General features: G+C 36.0%; 1 protein-coding gene across 1 annotated transcript; it reads right to left on the reverse strand.

Moving 5' to 3' along the window:
• Positions 1-20,488: 20,488 nt before the first annotated feature.
• LOC133780230 (cyclic nucleotide-gated ion channel 1-like) lies at positions 20,489-23,916 on the reverse strand. Its single transcript, XM_062220089.1, has 8 exons — positions 23,876-23,916; positions 23,210-23,588; positions 22,863-23,075; positions 22,439-22,731; positions 22,182-22,293; positions 21,622-21,843; positions 21,275-21,523; positions 20,489-21,184 (listed from the first exon to the last, which is right to left on the reverse strand). The coding sequence occupies exons 2-8, from the start codon at positions 23,561-23,563 to the stop codon at positions 20,687-20,689; spliced, it is 1,941 nt and encodes a 646-aa protein (XP_062076073.1). The 5' UTR covers positions 23,564-23,588; positions 23,876-23,916; the 3' UTR covers positions 20,489-20,686.
• Positions 23,917-24,970: the final 1,054 nt, after the last annotated feature.

The following is a 24,970-nucleotide window of genomic DNA, read 5'->3' on the forward strand; positions in this document are numbered from 1 at the left end:
TTTCAATTTCTATATTCAAATAATTTAATAATAGTTAATATTATTAATTATGTAACATTAATTATTAAATTAAATAATTAATAATATTAACTATTTAATTAATCATTATTAATTTTTAAGATTTGTATTAAATTATTCAATTAGATTATGTTATTTAATAAAAAATAAATTATTATAAGATATGTAGTAATTTTTAATTAATCATTATTAATTGTAAAAACTTTTATTAAATAAAATTTTCAATTTCTATATTCAAATAATTTAATAATAGTTAATATTAGATAATAATATTTAATAAATAAATTAAAATAATTTCTTATAATAATTTATTATTTATTTAATTAATCATTATTAATTTTAAAGACCTATTTAATTAAATAATATTGAATCAAAATTTTATTATTTAATTAATTAAAAATTAAATTTTTATAAGATATGTAGTAATTTTTAATTAATCATTATTAATTGTAAAAAAATTTATTACTATAAAATTTTCAATTTCTATATTAAAATAATTTAATAATATTTAATATTATTAATTAGATAACATTAAAAATTAAATTAAATAATTAATAATATTAACTATTTAATTAACATCAATTGTGTGTTGTTAACTTCGAGAATTTTAGTTTTATTTTTTGTTCATATCAATTTTGAGTTATTTCCTACAAAATTTTAAATTATTTGTACATTATTAAAAAAGAGTTTTATTATACAAGTTAGGCTATCTCAAATGGTTGAGTGTCTTAGAATATTATCAAGCTTATATATGTAGATCTAAAAGACTAAAACATCATTATCAAGTTTCTCTTTCATTCATAATAATTAACCATTAATATATTCATGTCATAATCAAGCTTAGCAGAATAAGGAACTGTAAATTGTATAAAAAACATATTATCAATGCTTTTTTTTTTTATAAAAATCCCAGTCAAATACTATAAAATAATTTATTTTATAAAAAACAGAGTAAACAAACAAACAGAATAAACAAAAAGAGTAAATAGACAAACCGAGTAAACAACGATACATACTTGAGAAAAACCCCAAAGAACCTTCAAACTTCAAACTTCAATACTGTAAACGATCCAAGTCTGAAATCAAAATACATACACACAATCAATTTTGATAAATCCATAAATAAAATTGATAAATCAACCAAGGTTTGAAAAAAAAAAATGAAAGAGTCACCTGGTTGTATAAAGCAACAAAGATAGTTCTTCCAAAATTAAACCGGGCGCAATATAGCCCTAAAAGCAGACTTAAATCCCTAGCACAATCAAAAAAAAAATTCGAATAAGGTGTTAAAAAAAATTATAGAAGTGACGAAAAAACTCTTTAGGAATTTAATAAATTTGATTAAAATTAAAAAACTAAGAGAGGCATTTTCACAAACTCTTAGTATGTATTAAAAAACTCTTAGTTATGTATCTACTCTTAGTTTATATTATCAAAACTTTGCCAAAGTTTATATTATCAAATCTATAACCCTTACAAAAATCAAGTAATAATGAGAAATAACATTGAAAAATATGTGGAAAAAAAATTTGAGAACAGTTATTTTTTCTTTAAAGATGGCAATCTTCTTATTTATTTTCTCTCCCCAACTTTTTGCTGAAAAAACTCACATAAATCTTCAAAACTATAATCATTATCTTCCTATAACTTTTAATTGAAATGCACAAATAGAGAACGAGCAACAACATACGTCAGCCTCTAGAAGAATCAAACAAAGGCGAAAGCTAATTCACTGCATATTATCCATCGAGGCATTTTCACAATCACATGGTTTGCGTTACAGAAGAAGAGCCGAAAAAAAAACAAGAACATATACCCACGTAACAGAAAATAAGAAGAAATCAAATGAATCAGTATTTCTAAATCAGAGAAAAAAAGGGCCCTTAAGCAGCTCATTTATAAATTTTAGCAATAATGTTGGTACCATTTTGGCAATAATGTGTTTCTTCTTAAATCATCAATGTCAATGTCATAGTCTCCACCTGAAAGAAACTGCATGGTATATCTTAAATTAGCACATGACCAAGAAAAAATAAATAAATAAAAGAGGGTGTAATGTTCCCAAATTATTTGCACCATTCTAACCAGAACAACATTAGAATGGAACTGTACAAAGTAAAATTCATCAAGGAAGAAAATAAAAAATATAACTATGTTTTAAGTTGGACATTTGGGAATAAAATGGCCCCTTCTCTAATGTCCCAATCCAGCTCAGTTCAAGTGGCTCTCAAGGTGATGCTGCAGGTTCTAGCACCTATTTTGTAATAATTAAAACCTTACCCCAGTCAAAATATATGATTTTAACATTAGTAGGGACAGAGATTGATAGTACAAACATGTATATCACGTGTGACTATATATTCATTTATGTATGAGCACACCAACATCCCAAAGATTTCATAGGCAGCAAAATCTATTGGGAAAAGTAAATCATGTTAATCAGCTAACTGACCGAACTGAAAAAACAAAAGAATGAAGACCAGTAAATTTGAAAGTTGAAACCTTATCCCTATGTAGTGCTAATTTGGCATGACAACTGCATTTAGTCTGAGACTATATTAACACATTTAAGCAACAAAGCACATATGCTTCTGTATCAATTCATTAATGCATAAATGTATCAAACAGGCATATGTCACTGAAAGACAACAGTTAATCCAAGGATAAAACATAATCTACCTGATTGAATTCGCGTGCATTGAATAATTTCAGCCAAAATGGTGATATGAGATCTGTTAACCCTCTGTAGAAAGCATTGGAAAAGGGCAGCTCATCAAAATTAAAGCTGTAAAAGGATTTCAATAACATATATTTATATATACCTGTATAAATGAAAAGGTGCGTAGGAGAGACTGAGAGAGGACAGAGACTGGATGGAGAGAGGAGGATAGTGCGAAAGGAGTGGACGGAGGGTTGGAGAACGTCGCGCGGTGGTGTGGCGGTGTGGTGATGCGGCGACTGCGAGTCTGAGAGATGAGGAGTGAATAAAATTAAGAGTTTTTTAATACATATCTACTCTGTATTGGGATAACGGAAGACATTTATAATAGTATTACCGGCGGGTCTTCGCCGGTAATACATACATCACCGGCGGGGTCCGCCGGTATTACCTCGCCGGTAATACAGCATCGGCGGAGGTCCGCCGGTATTACCCCGCCGGTATTAAACCATCGGCGGATGTCCGCCGGTATTTAAACTATTACTGGCGGGTCCCGCCGGTATCACCATAACCCGCCGCCCCGGGCCCGCCGCTATATCCCTTATCCCGCCGGTAAAATTCCCGCCGGTATTAAATTTGAAAATCAGTTACGGGCATTTGTATTAGCGGCGGACCCAGTACTCCGCCGCTAATCTACTGCACATTACCGGCGGAGTTAGTCCGCCGGTAATATTTCCGCCTCTAAAAACTATATTTCTTGTAGTGTGTATTTTCCGCACTATTTATGTAATGTCTTTTTATTTTAAATCATGTTTTGTTTTTAAAGACAATGGGATCCCATATCTTTCTTGGTATTTATTTTGTAAGTAACTCTTATTTTTACAAGTTACTGAATAAAATTATGGTATTTTTGCAAAATGTAAGTTCTATTAAGGATTGTATGTATAGTTTCGTTAATGGTCCAAAAGTCTAGATTAGTGGGTCATTACAGTTGGTATCAGAGACTCGGTTCCTTCGCATGAAGTTCTCCTCGATACACATGCTCAAAGCTCCGAATCTGACCGCCAAGTAAGTGTTTAAGTTACTAGTTATGTTACTTATGTGTATAGCTAACACCTTTAGTGTTTATGTTTTCAGTTAAGAATGAACGGAGCTTTAACCTACCAAGATATCCGAGCCATTAAGGCCTTAAAAAGAATAAGGGAGCCAAGAAACACCGTAGGAGCACTAGAAAGGATCACCCGAAGATTGCTCTTGTTCCATCAAGAGATAGGTGGCCTTCAAGAGGCTAAGCAAATAATGTTAAGATCAACGGAACAATATGTACTAGTGATTAGGCTATTTAAAGATTTCCATCCTGTAATAGCAGCCTTAGAAGAAATATGGGAAGACATGAATGATGAGGATGAATTACCATTAGCGATGAGATATTATTTCCTCTTAGTTAGGTTCACCGCAAAATTTGAGTTTCAATTCACAAATGAGCAAAAACATAGGATTCTCACCAACCTTCCTAGAGGACGTTTCGATGCACATGACAATGATGACTATGAGGCGATAGATGATGATATGTTAGATGATGGATCGGATGTAGAAGATCCCGATTTTTAGATTAGTAGTTTTATTATTTGTTTTATTTACTTTTTATGTTATGATTGTAAATAAGTGAAAACTGTTTTTTTCCAAATGAATAACATGCTATTTTATTATCATGTATGAATTTGATTTTATTTTCGCAATCATAATAAATAATAAATAAAATGAATAATGACTAAGTTCGGTGAGGGTGGATACAAATCATTGAACCAAGTTTCCTTATTGAGAGTTAGGGGGCCTTAGTAGTGGGAACGATTTTACTAATCCCAGCCCTCCCTCAATATGGTTAACTTTGGAACAAAGATAAGTTTCGAGCCTGAGAATTAAGTCATATAGGATGATTAGAAACACACTTAGAAAATAAAGATGACTTATTTTTCTAAGTATAGAAACCCACTCTAACTAATAAAGACTTATATAACTTTTCATAAAAAGTCATAATAAATAGGTCCGAGATATGTTTGTTTTAGAATAAGTTTTTGCCTTAGAGCCTATTAGGTAAAGTTCTAACATGTTTCTTTTAACTGCTAGAACTCTGCTACGATGTCGCTCTGAAGATCTGCACGCACCAACGGAAACGCCTCCAACGATGTTCCAGCGACCAATGCGGTCCCTACAGTTCGCCGAAGGAGAGTGCGTGCTACTGCTCGCCGCAACGCGCCGGCACCGCCAGCTGACAACACTGCAGAGATTGCCAGACTGCGACAACAAGTCGAGGAACTTCTGCAGCAACAACGCCAACAGGCTCAATCTCAGCTTCAACCTCCGCCACAGCCACAGCAACATCCATAGCAAATGGCCCCAGCACCCCAACAAGTTGGTCCATATGGGGGATGGCCAATAACGAATTACGCACCGTATCCAGTACAGCACCTGGAGCCAGTGTATGAAAGGTTCCGCAAGCAGCACGCTCCAAACTTCGAAGGGACTACAGACCCCTTTGAGGCAGAAGAGTGGCTAAGGAATGTGGAGCCGATCCTAGCCCACATGAATCTTAGTAATGCAGACTGCATATCCTGCGTCTCATCTTTGCTCAAGAAAGATGCCAGGATATGGTGGGACTTGGTCCAGCAATCCCATGATGCTGCCACCATGACGTGGACCCGATTTGTTGAGCTGTTCCACAAAAAGTACTACAATTCGGCTGTACTTGCTACGAGGGTTGAGGAGTTCACCAATCTGAAGCAGGGTACTTTAACAGTGGTGGAATATGCTCTTCAGTTCGACCGCTTAGCAAAGTTCGCGGCAGAGATGGTTCCAACCGATTATCTGAGGGTGAACAAGTTTGTTAGAGGACTTCGCCCGAAGATCGAGATGGGGGTTAAACTAGCAAACCCGGGAAACACTACTTATGCCGACGTTCTTGAGACATCAATCGAAGTAGAAAGGTTCAGGCCAATGTAAGCAGAGAAGAAGCCAGTAAGCCGGAACCCAGACAGCAGAGCCAACCTCATGCCAGTCGGAACAACAATTAGTCTAGCAATAGCGGCAACAATTAGTCCAGCAACAACGGTAACGGTCAGAAGAGAAGGCATCCTGACAACAAGCAATCTGACAACAATAAAAGGGCACGAACAAATAATGGGGGAAATAGGTCGGGCTACGTGGAATACCCGCCATGTGCCAAATGTCAGAAAAAGCATCCTGGAGAATGCCGCGCCAACACCAAGGAGTGTTTCAACTGTGGTCAAGAAGGGCATCGTAAAAGAGACTGCCCTCAGCAAAAGCCAGAAGGGAAGAAGGATGAAAAGATAGTTCTTGCTAGGGTTTTTGCTTTAACCCAAGGGGAGGCCGATGCTAGCAACAAGGTGGTCACAGGTCAGGTTTCTATCCTCAATAACTTATGTCATGTATTATTTGATTCGGGTGCCACTCATTCGTATATTTCGTTAGGAATGATAGAAAAACTAGACAAACCTAGTGAAAGATTTAGAACTAGGTTTGTAACCGAGTTGCCTTCGGGCAAAGTAGTTCTATCATCACAAATAGTACGAGGCGTACCGATCAAGATTGAGGATATAGAACTAGAAGGAAACCTGATAGAGCTAGTGATCAAGGACTTCGACGTAATATTAGGCATGGATTGGCTAGCACGGCATGGCGCAACGATCGACTACAGACGCAAGAAGGTAATGTTTGAGACTCCTGACGGCCAGAAACGATGCTTCATGGGACAAGCTTCAGGATTGCGCACCTCGTTAGTGTCATCTCTCAAAGCTCAGAGAATGATGGAGAAAGGATGCCAAGCATTCTTAGCCAGCATCACGAATGTGGAGAAGGAGACATCACTTAAAGTTGGAGATGTTCGGGTTATACAAGAATTTCCAGAAGTTTTTCCCAATGACTTGCCTGGATTGCCGTCAAATCGAGAAATAGACTTCACAATAGAGTTAGTACCAGGCACCGAGCCTATCTCTAAGGCACCATACCGGATGGCACCTACAGAACTCAAGGAGTTAAAGACGCAGCTACAAGAACTCTTAGACTTGGGTTTTATTAGGCCAAGCCATTCACCATGGGGAGCTCTGGTACTATTCGTGAAGAAGAAGGACGGGAGTATGCGGATGTGCATAGACTACCGTGAGCTGAATAAAGTAAAAATTAAGAACAAATACCCGCTACCTCGGATTGATGATTTGTTTGATCAACTTCGAGGTGCGACTGTATTTTCTAAGATCGATTTATGGTCCGGGTATCATCAGCTCAAGGTAAAGGGAGAAGATATCCCTAAGACAGCCTTTAGGACTCGTTATGGACATTACGAGTTCTTGGTTATGTCTTTTGGTCTTACTAACGCACCAGCCGCGTTTATGGACTTAATGAATAGGGTCTATAAAGACTAATTAGATAAATTCGTCGTTGTGTTCATCGACGACATTTTAATTTACTCCAAGGATGAAGTAGAGCACGAGGAACACTTGAGGTTGATTTTGACGCGATTGAAGGAGCATCAACTCTACGCCAAGTTCAAGAAATGCGAATTCTGGCTTTCGCAAGTGGCGTTCCTCGGGCACATCATATCGAAAGACGGAGTTGCAGTAGATCCATCAAAGGTAGAGGCCGTGAAGGATTGGCCTAGACCAAAGAACGCGTCAGAGGTAAGAAGCTTCTTAGGGTTAGCAGGTTATTATAGGAAGTTTGTAGAGGGATTTTCTAAGATAGCCACTCCACTCACCAACCTGACCCGGAAGCAACAAAAGTTTAACTGGAATGATAAGTGTGAGGAAAGCTTCCAGTTGCTTAAGGATAAGCTTTGCTCAACACCAGTACTTAGTGTCCCGACACCCAACGATAAGTTCGTTGTCTACTGTGATGCATCAAAGCTAGGATTAGGATGCGTGCTGATGCAAAACGACAAGGTGATAGCCTATGCCTCACGTCAGTTAAAGGAGTATGAGCAACGCTATCCAACTCACGATATGGAGTTGGCAGCGGTGGTCTTTGCGTTAAAAATCTGGCGCCATTATCTTTACGGAGAACGGTGCGAGATTTATACGGACCACAAAAGTTTAAAATACTTCTTTACTCAGAAGGAGCTCAATATGAGGCAACGCAGGTGGTTAGAGTTAGTCAAGGATTACGACTGTGAAATCCTATACCACCCAGGGAAGGCGAACGTAGTTGCCGATGCGCTTAGTAGGAAAAGCTATGGGAACTTAGCAGCCTTATCCGGAATAGAAAAGTCGCTACAGCAGGAGCTTATCAGTGCCGGAATAGAAGTGGTTGTAGGCAAGCTAGCTAACTTGTCTATCCAATCGAATCTGCTAGAGGACATACGGATTGGTCAGAGACATGATGAATCGCTAGCAGCACATATAGAAGCAGTCAGAGAAGGCAATAATACAGATTTCTCAATATCTAGCCAAGGCTTATTGAGATATAAGGATCGGGTATGCGTGCCAAATGATCAAAGTATTAAGAAGACGATCCTAGAAGAAGCGCACAGTACCCCGTACTCAGTTCATCCAGGGTCTACCAAGATGACTCATGACATCAAGGTAATCTATTGGTGGCCGGGGATAAAGAAGGACATAGTGGAGTATGTATCTAAGTGTCTGGTATGCCAGCAAGTGAAAGCGGAGCATCAGCGCCCTGCATGCTTATTACAACCACTTAGCGTGCCAGAATGGAAGTGGGACGATATAGCCATGGACTTCGTGACGGGTCTGCCAAAGACGAATAAGCAGCATGATTCCGCTTGGATGGTAATAGATAGACTAACCAAGTCGGCTCATTTCCTGCCGGTTAAGACTTCATACACGGCAGACCAATATGCAGACATCTACGTCCAAGAGATTGTACGATTGCATGGAATCCCCAAGACGATAGTGTCAGATAGAGGATCGGTGTTTACGTCAAGATTTTGGAGAAGCTTACAGCAAGCCATGGGTACTAAGTTAAGTCTTAGTACAGCTTTCCATCCTCAGACAGATGGGCAGTCCGAGCGTACGATTCAGATCTTAGAGGATATGCTACGCGCGTGTATACTTGATTTCGGAGGATCGTGGAACAAGTACTTACCGCTGATCGAATTCTCGTACAACAACAGCTACCAGTCGATGATCGGGATGGCACCTTATGAGTTGCTGTATGGGAGAAGGTGCCGATCACCGTTGCACTGGGACGAGGTAGGAGAAAGGCAGCTTCTAGGGCCCGAAGCTGTTAGACAAGCTCAAGAAGCAGTAGCGCTTATTAGACAGCGTATGCTTGCTGCTCAAAGCCGACAGAAAAGCTATGCGGATACCAAGCGACGCAATGTGGAGTTCCAAGTTGGAGATCAAGTCTTCCTGAAGATATCTCCTATGAAAGGTGTCAAGCGGTTCGGGAAGAAAGGCAAGCTTAGTCCCCGATTCTTAGGTCCTTTTGAGATATTGGACAAAGTGGGACCAGTTGCGTATAGACTAGCCCTACCGTTAGCACTAGCCGATAGTCACAACATCTTCCACATTTCGATGCTACGCAAATATGTGTCAGACCCATCTCACGTCCTCAAGTACGATACGATAGCGCTCCAGAAAGACTTAAGTTACGAGGAACGACCGATTAGCATCCTAGATAGAGGGATGAAGCAGTTGTGGTCCAAGAGCTTTCCTATAGTCAAAGTCCTATGGAGCAATAGTTCTGAATGCGAGGCAACATGGGAGTTGGAGGAGGACATGCAAGGCCGGTATTCGGAATTATTTGGTAAGTAAATTTCGAGGACAAAATTCTTTTTAGTAGGGGAGAATTGTAGAGTCCAAGAACTTTACTTAGCTAATTATTTAGTAGTATTATAGTATGTATAGTATTATCTTTGTAACTGTGGATTTTTGGTTCAGACCGGGAATTATTTGGACACTCATAGTAGTACTTATAGATTTTCTAAGTTTAACCTATAGTTTAAGAATATTAAGTATAACCTAAGGTTTGATTATATGACTGATATTAAGGATAATATTTGTTATACTATAAGGTTTAGATATCAACCAATAGGATTTTAAGCACATGTTATGAATGGGTGATTAAGGATTAAATTAAATAAGGGTAAAGTTTGAATGTTATAAGGTCAGTCAACAGCTTTGAATACGTTGAGGGCTTAGTCAATGCTGTTTACTCCATTCAAACTTAGCTAAAAATGTGTAATTTCGTGTTTAAATATTCAGCATGTGCCGATATATCGCAGCTATAGGGGGCGATATATCGCAGCACGTAAATACGAAAAACACGAAACGATGCACGGTCGCCTCGGGCATACTGGCCCAGGCGATATATCGCCTACAGGGGGCGATATATCGCCTCCTTCAGCATAATTCAAATGTTTTTTAATTTTTTTTCCTTTCAGCCATTCAACTTCTTCATAAGTCCAACATCTTTTGAACGAGTCTTCAGCCTCTGCTGAACGATTATTCAAATTATTTTCACCTAAAAAGCTATTATTTTTATTCAAGTAAAATTAAGATTCCTTCATTCCCAAACTCTATAAATAGGACCTAGTACCTAGCCATTATTCACCTTTTGCTCTAAGTTCAGAAGCTGCAAGTGCTAGGAGAGTGTGAGAGTTAAACACTTGGGTGGGGAAATCATAAGCTTAATCATCTTAAGTTTATCAAACACTTTGGGAAGTAAGATTTCATAGTATTTCGGTTGTGGTGTAGATTGATCTTACAAGTCTTTGAGGTAAACCAAAACTCTAGTTCATTTGTTTTATGTTATTTCCCTTCTCTTAATCTTCTACTCAGTCTCCTAACCTCATTCTTATTTTGTTTAGGAAATCTAAGCTCTTGAGCACATAAGTTTTGGTAAGTGTGACTTTCAATGGTTTAGTCTTTCCATTCCTTTCATTTCATCTCTTTTTCTTCATTATACTCACCCTGTTATATATGGTTTTAGGAGTGTTCCAAAAAGTCCCAACGCTGTCCTCTTATCCCGGTAACTTTGGTAAGGAAAATAGGGTAGAATCTATATGTTTTATGCTTATGTTATCTTATGTGTTATGTTATGAAATATGTTATAAATATGTTATGATATGTATGTATGTATGTTTGTAGGCTTGGGCATATGACCCATATGACTAACAAGACCCCAAATAGATTATGGGCATATGACCTACTTAGCTAGGAGGACCCCACTAATCTCATGGGCATATGCTTGTTTAGTCTATGGGACCCCAAGTAATAATGGCCATTATAATAAGTGTATGTAATAAGTGTTATGATATGTCCTTATGTTTATCATGAAATTTTATGTTTATGACTATGTGTTAGATTTTCCTTGCTGGGCATTAGGCTCATTCATTTTTGTTTTATGTGTAGGAAAATAGCTTTAGAGGCGGTAAGATTCGTGGACGCTTAGAGGATGTGTATCGATGGTGAATGGAGTCAAGGAGACGAGCGTTATTCGATTCGAGGATGTAGTTTCTGTTTTATGTCTTTTTATATGTATTTTCCGCACTATTTATGTAATGTCTTTTTATTTTAAATCATGTTTTGTTTTTAAAGACAATGGGATCCCATATCTTTCTTGGTATTTATTTTGTAAGTAACTCTTATTTTTACAAGTTACTGAATAAAATTATGGTATTTTTGCAAAATATAAGTTCTGTTAAGGATTGTATGTATAGTTTCGTTAATGGTCCAAAAGTCTAGAATAGTGGGTCATTACAGTGCATAATCCTGAAGCTTGTCCCATGAAGCATTGTTTTCGGTCGTCAGGAGTCTCGAACATCACCTTCTTGCGTTTGTAGTCGATGGTTGCGCCATGACGTGCTAGCCAGTCCATGCCTAGTACCACGTCAAAGTCCTTTATCACCAGTTCTATCAGGTCTCCTTCTAGTTCTATGTCCTCAATCTTGATCGGTACGCCTCATACTATCTGTGATGATAGAACTACTTTGCCCGAAGGCAACTCGGTTACAAACCTAGTTCTAAATCTTTCACAATGTTTGTCTAGTTTTTCTATCATTCCTAACGAGATATATGAATGAGTGGTTCCCGAATCAAATAATACAGAGCATATGTTATTGAGGATAGAAACCTGACTTGTGACCACCTTATTGCTAGCATCAGCCTCTCCTTGGGTTAAGGCAAAAACCCTACCAGGAACCATCTTGTCGTCTTTCTTCCCTTCTGGCTTGGGCTGAGGACAATATCTTTTCCGGTGTCCTTCCTGAACACAGTTAAAACATTCCTTGGTGTTTGCGCGGCATTCACCAGGATGTTTCTTCTGACACTTAGCACATGGCGGGTATTCCACATAACCCGGCCTATTTCCCCCATTATTTTTCAGTGCCCTCTTATCGCTGTCAGATTGCTTGTTATCAGGATGCCTTCTCTTCTGACCGTTATTGTTGTTGCCGGACTGATTGTTGCTATTATAGTTGTTGTTCCGACTGGTCTGAGGTTGACTCTGCTGTCTAGGCTCAGGCTTACTGGCTTCTTCTTTACTTACATTAGCCTGCAACCTCTCTACTTCTATTGCCGTCTCTAGAATGTCGGCATACGTAGTATTCCCTAGGTTTGCTAGCTTAACCCCCATATCGATCTTTGGTCGAAGTCCTCTAACAAACTTGGACACCCTCAGATAGTCGGTAGAAACCATTTCTGGAGCGAACTTAGCTAGGCGGTCAAACTGACGAGCATACTCTGCCACTGATAAACTACGTTGCTTCAAGTTGGTGAACTCCTCCACTCTTGAAGCGAGTACAGCCGAATTGTAATACTTCTTGTGGAACAGCTCCACAAATCAAGTCCATGTCATGGTGGCAACATCATGTGATTGCTGGACCAAGTCCCACCATATCCTGGCATCCTTCTTGAGTAACGACGAGACGCAGGATATGCGGTCCGCATACTGAGATTCATGTGCGTCAGAATTGGCTCCACATTCCTTAACCACTCTTCTGCCTCAAAGGGGTCTGTAGTCCCTTCGAAGTTTGGACCGTGCTACTTGCGGAACCTCTCATAAATTGGCTCCATGTACTGTACTGGATACGACGCGTAATTCGCCACTGGCCATCCCCCATATGGACCAACTTGTTGGGGTGCTGTGGCCATCTGCTGTGGCTGCGGCTGCGGTCGCGGTGGAGGCGGGGGTTGAGTCTGAGGCTGAGCCTGTTGTCGCTGTTGCTGTAAATGTTCCTCGACTTGCTGTCGCAGTCTGGTGATCTTCGCAGTGTTGTTAGTTGGCGGTGCCGGCGCATTGCGTTGGAGGCATTTCCGTTGGTGCGTGCAGATCTTCGGAGCGACATCGCAGCAGAGTTCTAACAGTTGAAAGAAACATGTTAGAACTTTACCTAATAGGCTCTAAGGCAAAACTTATTCTAAAACAAACATATCTCAAACCTATTGATTATGACTTCTTATGAAAATTATATAAGTCTTCTTTATTATTAGAATGGGTTTCTATACTTAGAAAAGCGAGCCATCTTTATTTTCTAAGTCTGTTTCTATCATCCTATATGACTTAATTCTCAGGCTCGAAACTCATCTTTGTTCCAAAGTTAACCATATTGAGGGAGGGCTGGGATCAGTAAAATCGTTCTTACTACTATGGCCCCCTAACCCTCAATATAGAAACTTGGTTCATTGATTTGTATCCACCCTCACCGAAATTTAGTCATTATTTATTTTATTTATTATTTATTATGATTGAAATAAAAATCAAAATCATACATGATAACAAAATAACATGATATTTATTTGGAAAAGCGTTTTTCACTAATTACAACCATAAAACAAACAATAAAATTAACTATTCTAAAAATCAGGATCTTCTACATCCAATCCCTCATCTAACATATCGTCATCTAACTCTTCATAGTCTTCATTATCATGTGCCTTAAAGTGTCCTCGAGGAAGGTTCGTAAAAATCCTATGATTTTGCTCATTTGTAAACTGAAATTCTGATTTTGCAGTGAACCTAACTAAGAGAAAGTAATATCGCATTGCTACTGGCAGTTCATCTTCATCATCCATTGTTTCCCATATTTCCTCTAAGGCTGCAATTATGGGATGAAAATCTCTAAATAGTCTAATTACTAAAACGTATTGTTCTGTTGCTCTCATCATGATCTGCTCAGACCCTTGAAGGTGACCTATTTCTCTGTGGAACAAAAGCAGTCTTCGAGTGATTCTCTCTAGTGTTCCTATGGTGTTTCTCGGTTCTCTTATTCTTTTTAAAGCCTTAATGACTCAGATATCCTCATAGGTTAATGCTCCGTTCATACTTAACTGAAAACATAAATACTAAAATTGTTAGTTATACATATACGCATAATAACTATAACTTAAATACTTACTTGGCGGTCAGATTTAGAGCTTTGAGTGTGTGTATCGAGGATAACTTCATGCGAATGAACCGTTGCTCTGATACCAACTGTAATGACCCAACTACTCTAGACTTTGGACCATTAATGACTACTATACATAAACACTAATCTTTAGTAAAACGCACAAGTGAAATAATCATAACTTCATTAAAACTTCTAAGACAAATGTTAAACTACATAAAATTTAAAGTAGGATTTGGGATCCCATTGTTTTTAAAATGAAAACATAACATAACTTTAAATAAATGGATTACAAAATAAAGTGCAGAAAATACCTATAAAGCATAATTTTTAAAAGACTAAGAAGCGACTTCATCCTCGAACCGAACGCTCAATCCATCCATTTCCATTCTGCCTCAATACACAACCCCCAAGCTGCCAAGAACCTTTCCACCACCATAGCTATTTTCATGCACATATAAACATAAAGGAATGAGCCTAATGCCCAGCAAGGAAAATCTAACACACAAATCATATACATAAAATTCATATCGCAACATATACTAAAACATATCATAAACATATGTCACATATACTATAATGACCATTATTACTTAGGGCTCGTAAACTAAACAAGTCATATGCCCATTAGATTTGCGGGGCTTGCTGGCTAAGCAAGTCATATGCCCATAAATTTATTGGAACTTGTTAGTTATACAAGTCATATGCCAAAGTCTACAACATACATAATATTCATATAACATAACACATAAATCATAAGATAACACATAACATAACATATAAAATCCTATCCTATTTTCCTTACCAAAAATACCGGGATATGAGAACAGGATTGGGACTTTGGAACACTCCTAAAAACCATCAAAGAAAGGTGAGTATACTAAAGAAAAAGGGATGAAAAGAATGAAAGAACTATACCATCGAAACGATACTTACCAAGAACCTTATGTTCAAGATCTTAGATTTCCTAACCAAGAATAAAGAATAGAGTTAGGATTTTGAGTAGAAAAACTTATAAGAACTTAAGGAAAACAATATCAAAATAAACTAGAGTTTGGAATACCTTGAATGCTTCTAAGACCGATCTAAACCTCGAACCGAAATGTGCTATAAACCTTACTTCCCAAGTATTTGATAAGCTTATAATGATTAAGCTTATAATCCCCAACCCAAGTGTTTACACTCTCAAGTACTCCTAGCAACTGGTAGGCTCTGAACATAGCTTGATGAATGAATAGATGACTGGGTACTAGGTCCAATTTATAGAGTTTAGGAATGAAAAGATCTTTATTTAACTTGAATAAAATAATTGCTTTTTAAGTGAAAAATATTTGAATTATCGTTCAGCAGAGGCTGAAGACTCGGTCAGAAAGATGCTGGACTTATCAAGAGGTTAAAGAATAAATTAAGCTCGGTTTCAAAAACATTTGAAAATATGGTACATGAGCCGATATATCGCCTCTAGTAGTCGATATATCGCCTGGGATAATATGCCCGAGGCTTGTTGAGGTGGTCGTACGAAGTTACGTGTTTTTCGTATCCCCGTATGGAGATATATCGCTCCCTATAGCTGCGATATATCGGCATACGCTGAAATATTAAACACGAAATTGCACATTTTCAGCCTAATTTGAATTGAGTAAACAACCTTGACTAAGTCCTTTAACGATTTCAAAGCTGCTGACACACCCTAGGATATTCAAATATTGATCTTAATAAACTTATTCCTCAAAAATACTTAATTATCATTAAACATACACAAGACAAGTGTTATTATCTTATTGGGTCTATCTAAACCTTATAATATAATAAATATCACCATCAATATCAGTCATATTAATCAAACCTTAGGTTAAAATTAATATTCTTAAACTATAGGTTAAACTTAGAAAATCTACAAGTGATACTACGAGTGTCCAATTAAATCCCGATCTGAACCAAAATCCACAGTCATAAAAATACTTCAACTAATACTATTGCTACTACTATCTAACTAGCTAAGTAAAGTTCTTGGACTCTACAATATCGAAGAAAAATAAAGAAGCTCGAGCAAAAATGACCATACCCGGAGGACACAGTTCCAAATCTATCATTGCCCATGTTTATGATCATGTAAATTATAATAACCTATATCCGTACATTTACGAAAATATTATAAAGGTCACAATGTTTAAATAATTTGCTTTTTTAGATGGACCCGTCTACTGGCGAGCTTCCAAGCATGATCGACACATTCGAGCACCATCACAAGAAGAAGGATAAGTGGATTAGTGATGTAGCGGCGACAAAACATGTAAGTTGCATAACCTTAACTAATTTATGATCATTTAACTTTAAAAAAGTTTAGTAAAAAATTAATAAATATTAATTATTGATTGGTTGGTGTCAATTAGTAATTATTTATTAATTATTAATTAAATTTTTAACAATTAAATCTTTATAATCTAAGTGCCAATATTTTTATGATTAATTATTGTAGACTAAGATAAAAAAAGAATGTAACTAATGTTGTCCCCGTATCAGGGAGCTTGTGGGCTAAAGTAAATTTGGTCATGAAAATCCATATCTAAATAAAAAAAACATGCAAATATAGTTGATGTATATGTTTAGAGGCGTAAATTCCCCATTAATGGAATTAACTCCACTTACTGTATATATCAACAACATATTCATAATTTTGATTTAGATATGGATTTTCATGACCAAATTTACTTTAGCCCACTTTCCCTCCCTGATACAGGAACAAAATTAATTACATTTTTTTTCAATCACTGGTCTGCAGTTGTAGAGTCCAAGAACTTTACTTAGCTAAGATAGATAATAGTATGATAGTATTTATAGCATTATCTTTGTTACTGTGGATTTTTGGTTCAGACCGGGAATTATTTGGACACTCATAGTAGTACTTATAGATTTTCTAAGCTTAATCTATAGTTTAAGAATATTAAGTATAACCTAAGGTTTGATTAATGTGACTGATATTAAGGATTATATTTATTATATTATAAGGTTTAGACATCAACCAATAGGATTTTAAGCACATGTTATGAATGGTAATTAAGGATTAAGATTTTTGAGGATTAAATATAATAAGGAGTAAAGTTTGAATGTTATAGGGTCAGTCAGCAGCTTTGAGTACGTTGAGGGCTTAGTCAAGGCTGTTTACTCCATTCAAACCTAGCTAAAAATGTGTAATTTCGTGTTTAAATATTCAGCGTATGCCGATATATCGCAGCTATAGGGGGCGATATGTCGCAGCACGTAGATACGGGAAAACACGAAACGATGCACGGTCGCCTCGGGCATACTGGCCCAGGCGATATATCGCCTACAGGGGGCGATATATCGCCTCCTTCAGCATGGATTCAAACTCTTTTGAATTCATTTCCTTTCAGCCATTCAAACTCCTTCAACAGTCCAGCATCTTCTGAACGAGTCTTCAGCCTCTGCTGAACGATTATTCAAATGATTTTCACCTAAAAAGCCATTATTTTTATTCAAGTAAAATCAAGATATTTTCATTCCCAAACTCTATAAATAGGACCTAGTACCCAGCCATTATTCACCATTTGCTCTAAGTTCAGAGGCTGCTAGTGTTAAGTGAGTGTGAGAGTGTAAACACTTGGTTTGGGGAAAAACTATAAGCTTAAAACATCATAAGCTTATCAAACACTTTGGGAAGTGAGTGCTATAGTATTTCGGTGGATGTTAGATTGATCTTGCAATCTTTGAGGTAAACCCAAAACTCTAGTTCTTTTCTGTATTTTTATGTTATTTCCTTTCTCAAAACCTTCTACTCAGTCCCCTAACCTTATTCTTATTTTGGTTAGGGAATCCAAGCTTTTAAGCATATAAGTTTCGGTAAGCATGATTCTCAAATGGTCTAGTCTTCCCATTTTCCTTTTCATCTCTTTTCTTCTTTCAACTCACTCTTGTTCATTATGGTTATTAGGAGTGTTCCAAAAGTCCCAACTCAGTCCACATATCCCGGTAACTTTGGTAAGGAAAATAGGCTAGAATCAATATGTTATATGCTTATGTTATCTTATGTATTATGTTGTTAAATGTGTTATGATATGTATGCATGTATGTTTGTAGGCTTGGGCATATGACCCATATGACTAACAAGACCCCAAATGGGTTATGGGCATATGACCTACTTAGCTAGTAGGACCCCACTAATCCCATGGGCATATGCTTGTTTAGTCTATGGGACCCCAAGTAATAATGGCCATTATAATAAGTGTATGTATTAAGTGTTATGATATGTCTTTATGTTTATTACGAATTTATGTTTATGACTATGTGTTAGATTTTCCTTGCTGGGCATTAGGCTCATTCCTTTCTGTTTTATGTGCAGGAAAATAGCTTTAGAGGCGGTAAGATTCGTGACGCTTAGAGGATGTGTATCGATGGTGAATGGAGTCAAGGAGCCGAGCGTTATTCGATTCGAGGATGTAGTCATGTTTATGTTTTTATGGTTTTAGAAGTATTTTCCGCATTTTCTATGTAACCCTTTTTAGTTTTTAAGTTATTTTTGTTTTAAAGACAATGGGTACCCATATCCTACTTATTTTATGAAAGTAACCTTTGTTTCCATAAGTTTTCAATAAAATTATGGTATTTCTGCAAAAATGTAAGATTTATGTATAGATTCGTTAATGGTCCAAGTAGTCTAGATTAGTGGGTCGTTACAGCAGTCATTAATGATAGGATGTTGGTAGATAGATAATAAAATTATATTTTATATGTTGTTATATTAAAAATTTATAAGTTAGGTTTTCAAATAATGTTATATTGGAATTCGAGATACGTGCTTTTTATTGTGCAGATTGAGATGACCGAGCATCGAGCATCGCAGAGTACGACCCCTGTATCATCTGCTGCTTCTTGTGTCGGCGATAATGTCGACGGTTAGTTCCCGCCTGATATGGATATTGTCACGGATGTCCTTGGACCCCGCTCGCGTTATAAGAAATGGTTTGTGGGTTTACCTAGGTTGAAGGAAATTGGCGCAAAGAGGCCAGGATCTTCGTCAACTTCTCAAATGTCCGGGAAATTTCCACCTGAAGTGGACACCATTTTGCAGCAAACTCAGGACATTATGCTGGAAAATCAGAACCTAAAGAAGTATACGACTAAACTTGAGAGTCGTCAACGGCGTCAAGATGTCCTGCTCAGTGCTTTGTTAAAGCAGGTTGGTGTATTGGCTCCTGGTTTTACTATCGACTTACCTGAACAAGATCCGAACGAGGACGATGATGCTCACGGGGGCGGGGATGATGAGGAGGGCAGTACACATTTGTAGAACTTTTATTTATTTATTTAAAGTTTAATTTATTAGAGATTTAATTTACTAAACTACTTTTATATTTTCATGTTTGGTGGAGACAATAAATAATAATAGTTGTAATTTTTATTTATTTATTTATAAAATTTTAATTTTAATTTTATTTCTAATTAAATAATATTACTAAAAAATTAAATAATTATTAATATATTAAAATTGAAATTTATTAATTAATATTAATATATTGAAAATAAAATTAGTAATATTATCAAAAAATTTATTTAAAAAATACTTTTACCGGCGCAAAATTACGTCGGCAAAAGTCTCAACCTTTACCAGCGCAAAAATGCGTCACTACATATATCCACCTTTCCCGGCGCAAAAACACGCTACTAAAAGACACATCTTTTGCCGGCGCAATTTTGCGCCATTAAAAGAATCAACTTTTGCCGACGCATTTTTGCGGTACTAAAAGTGTTTTCCACAATAACGCGACAATTTTTTTTCCCAGCGCATCCTTATTTTTCCCGGCGCATTTTTTTGTCGCCAAAAGATACAATTGCCGGCGCATTACGTTTTGCGGGGGGTACGTCATAGCTTTTTGTCGACGCAAAATTGCGTCGGTAAAACCCAGGGGGCTTTTGTCGACGCAAATTTGCGCCGGTAAAAGTCTGGTTTTTTGTATTGTTTACATATGGAGCAAAAAAGGACAATACATAGATTTTTGTTGACAATCAGGCATCAATTGCAATTTCTAACAATCCGGTGTTCCATGGAAAAACTAAGCATTTAACATCAAGCTTTACTTTCTCAGACAGATAAAAAAAAAATTGGAGAAGTGACATTAGTGTACTGCAAATCAGAAGATCAACTAGCAAATTTGTTCACAAAACCACTTCCTGTTAACAAGCTTGAGCTTTTAAGGCAGAAAATGGGAATTTGCAGTCTCTAAAGCAAGGAGGAGTGTTGGAAATTGCTTCAGGACTGCCATGTCAATCCATGTGTTTTTTTTTTTTCTTATTTAATTTGTTTTTTATTTGGGAATGTCCTAGTCTTTAGGAGTTCTTAGACGTGTGAATCAATAGCTAGTATTTCGGCTATTGATATGTTTTAGTTGGTTATTCATGTATTTAAATATGTTATTAATCAATAAAATAATCAAGCTCTGTTGGTTATCATTTTTTCTCTGCAATATCAATTTACTTTCTTCATTAAAACTTCAGTTACAAACAATTGACAAAGAGCAACCAAACCAAACATTAGTACAAGTATTACTATAAGCTGATTGAATAGCATAAAAACAGAAAAGTTACAAACTATCATCAAAGTTGTAGGCACACTATATACTAACTTTATCTCAATGCATGTTTACTGATATCTCTCCGGCCTGAGGTGACTTAATTTTTTTCCTTCTCCTTTGAACCCAACGCAACATTGCTTGTTGTAGAAAATAAACTGCAAAAGGCTTCAAGCTCTCAGGCATAGATGAGTAGGTGCGAGAAAACATGTACCAACATTTGGAGAGCACACGTTCCAAGTCAATGGCCATAAGAGCAAGGGCTTCAACATTGTTGTGGGTTTTAACATTAACAAGTGAGATAGGAAACTCATCATATGATGTTGATTTTAATCTCCATTCTATGAGCTCATTGCCATAGAATTCACCTTTTTGAAGGCGACTCATAGGACTAGTAGTATTTCCAAAGGTCCACACAACACCTTGTGTTATGAAGAGCATCATATCAAGTGGCTCTCCTTTTCGAATGATATAACTGTTCTCTGAATATGTGACTGGCTTCAAATAATTGCATATTGTGTCGTAAACAACTTCGTCCTTGTTTTGAAATAGTGGAACCTACAAAAAATCAATAAATAATAATTATATTAATTATTATACCTCAAATTAAAGATCAAACTTGGTCACATACTATAGAAGATAACTTACTTTTTGTAACAAAGGGAGACACATGTGTTTCTTAATAAGCATTCCATGTGATGGAGGAAGAATATGCAAAATGTGGTTGATATCCACACCTTTTTCATCTTGCAATCTCAATTGTATGTATTTCTTAATCTTTACCTTTATATCTCCAGGAATTTCATTTTTTGACATCCACAAATATGCCATTTGTTCACTGGCGTTCCTCTCATATTTTTTCATGTCCATCATTTTGGTTACCCAAGCTGCAAATGTCTATTACAAAATGCATAATAAGTAATAGAATTAATCTTTATATAGTCCATGCAAACCACGTACCAAATGTCTTATGAGTAAGTATTTGTTTTACGAACCTCATTATTGTGATCAACATGCTCTTCTAGTAGAGAAAACAGGTGTTTGATATCTAAATCTTTGTCTTCTCTAATTATTCCACTTAGATATCCCTTGATGACTTTCTTCTTGAACTTTGGAATATGTTTATGGTTTGATAGAAAATAATCTATTTCTGTTTGCTTCATACTTAGCTTTCTTCTTGCCTCCACTGATTTTGTGGTTTCCAACTGCATGTATGTCTGTAATACATGTAAATATATATACATCAAAAGTAATTATATATTATGAATTCCGAAAACTTGGAAGGATAACAAAGTTATATTTTGTTGGGAGAATGGTAAGGGAGATGGGGTTATGTGATGTTATTGAAAAGTAAAGAATTGTAAAGAAAAGAATTCTTCTATATTGATCATCAAAGTAATATATATGCTTTCACAGGTTATACTTTCTAAATAGGCAAACTATAGCCATTTTCTAATATATTTACAAATTATACTGATGCATAATGTAATTCATATTTTAACTCTTTTTATTAAAAATAATAAGAAAAATGGTCTAACAAGAACTGAATACATACCTGTAGATTTCCAATAAGATATATAAATAAAAGTAAACCCAAGACCGAAATGATCATTGCGAATATGTTTTCTTGTACAGTGCTAGTTGTGTCAAGGTTTTGACCTAAAGAACTACAAAAAAAAAAAAAAAAAAGAGAGAGCGAAGTATGAGATAAGAAGATTAGAAGTATCGCATCTTAAATATATATACACATTTAATAATTTAAAGGATTATATATAATACAAGTATATGTATATTTATGTGCAATGTCCAAACCTCAAATTTCTTAAACCCCACCAAAAACTGCGAAAGAATTTTTTGGGAAAATCAGTTTTGCAGACTATACGAGATTCAATGGCTTCAGAAAATATTCCAAAATTGAAGATTTCTGGATTTGGCGGATCAACTGGACAGTACTGATTAAGTTTTGTCAAATTCTTAATGGGATGAGTGCCAAGACTACAGTCGAAAGGACCAGTCATACAATCTTTATGATGATTTTTACAGGCATGGTGCCAGCAAGCTGTTTCACGATAAATTGAATAGAAGTACCAAAAGGCTCCAAACACCTATATAATGATCAATGATACATATATATATATATATATATTAATTATACAAGCCAGTTTATTATTGTAAGAATAAATAATAATCATGCTATAATAAAAATGAATAATATATGATATAAGATTATACTTACATGACCAGAAATAACATAGAGGAAGAAAAAGAAGGCACCTCTGACCCATAGACGTCGTGTGAGTGAGTCAAAAGCCCTTCCTAGATCTTTGGCTGAGAAGTACACACGAAGAATCCGAGGCACGTATTGGAGAAGAAGTAGTATGTTGATGAACTTTCTTGCTGTCAAAGAACTTGATCCTGTAATCTTGGAGAAGTACACTAAAACCACCACCTATATATATATATATATATTAGCTAGATACACTATATTAGGGTAAGCATTTCTCAAGAATGTCAAGAAAAAAGCTCTACAGTTACAAAATTATATTTGAAGAAAAGAAAAGAGGTAGTTTAGTTTAGTTTTACCTGAGGGAGAGGAAGAATGGCTAAAACATCTATCAAAAGATAAGACCAAGGAAACTTTGTGAAGATGGATTGACTAAGTTCCTTGGACATATCTAGTGCCATTTTAAACCGAAAGATGATATGTAATACATAAGAGAAATCGGTAATAGATCGTAAAACAAGAGATATGATCATAATATTGTGATCTCTGTCGAGACATTTTCGGTCATCGTTCACAATTGGAATGTAGAGGAACAATGGATCGATCGAAACTCCAATCACACATGAAGCCAGGAATATCTTATTCCATAGTCGCGAGTATGCTGTCCATGGATTCAGTATTTTCGCGGCTTTTGTATCAATTTTTTTGTCCATGGAACTATCTTCCTTCAAATAATCCCTAGAAAGGGTAGAATAAATACATTCAAAAGCTGTCATTACAGAAGTCAATATAGAGTGTTGCAACACTTTTTTTACTTTCTTTTTTGTAATAGCAGATCCTGATCTTTGATTAATATAATGTTAAAATAAATAAATCATATTGTTCATACACGTATACGTCAACAGCAATATGTTTGTCAACATACTTTGCATAAAAAACGTCTACACTACCTATAGGAAAAGAAGAATTTATATAAATAAATTATTATAGTTCTATTATAATAAACAGAGGGAAATAAAACTCACCAAGACTCTGGGGAACTCAGTAAATTCGGGTGTGGTGGCGATCGAAGCTAGAGCTAGTTATGTATAAATATGTATATATATATATATATATGTATATATACTCATCTTGGATTCTATAACTATACATACAAGCAACGTATCTTTTTTTTAAAAACTTTCTTTCACTATCATCATTATTGGAGAGAGAAGGAAAATATGAGGCGTCCTAATTACAATTTCTTTCACTATCTTTTAGTTTAGTTAATTTTTATGATACGTGTAAATATGTATAATAACTTCTTTTTTTTTTGAATAAGTACTACTTTTTTGGCTTTTTTAATCATCTATTCATATATATTATTTTACATGGTTTTAAATTTAAATGGTCTGTATATTTTTTCTTTAATCTCTCCTAAATTCAAATTTAAAATATCTAATACAATTCTCATTTTAGAAGTTAATATCACTACAAGAAAATGTCAATATTAGGGGCAGGCGCATTAGAGGCGAATCTGAATCCGCCTCTAATAAGACATATTAGGGGTGGACCCAGCAGTCCAGCCATGGCGTAAAAGTATTATTACCGGCGGAAAAATATTATTAGCGGCGGGTATAAAAGCCCACCGCGCCCCTTTCTTCTATTTTCCCATTTCTTCGTCTCTCTGTCTTCTTTAGCCATGGCCCTTCGCCCCCCACTAGAGCCCTTCCACCCCCACCCACGACACCCCACGCCCGAGCCACACCCCCACGGTATGTGTATTAAATTTTTTTATTTTTTAAATTTTTGTATAAATTTCTAACATATTCTATTTTTATGTCCAAGGTCCACCGCCGCCGCTCTACTTCCAATTTTGCGTCCGAAGTATGTTTTTATGAATGTATTATTTTGTGTATTTGTTAGAAAAAATTGATTGTGTGTTAGTAATTTTATATATGTTTGAGTTTTTAAAATTTAAAATAGAAAAAAATTAAAATAATAGAAATTGGTTAGTTATAAATATTTTTTGTTTTATTATAAATGTTCTGCGATTTTCTGAGTGCAGGATTTAATTTTTTTTGAAATGGTCGTATTAAATTGTTATGGTGTCAAATTTTTTGTGAAATTTAATTAAGTAA

Source organism: Humulus lupulus, chromosome 5, assembly GCF_963169125.1.
Source record: "Humulus lupulus chromosome 5, drHumLupu1.1, whole genome shotgun sequence".
In the NCBI taxonomy this organism is placed as follows: domain Eukaryota; kingdom Viridiplantae; phylum Streptophyta; class Magnoliopsida; order Rosales; family Cannabaceae; genus Humulus; species Humulus lupulus.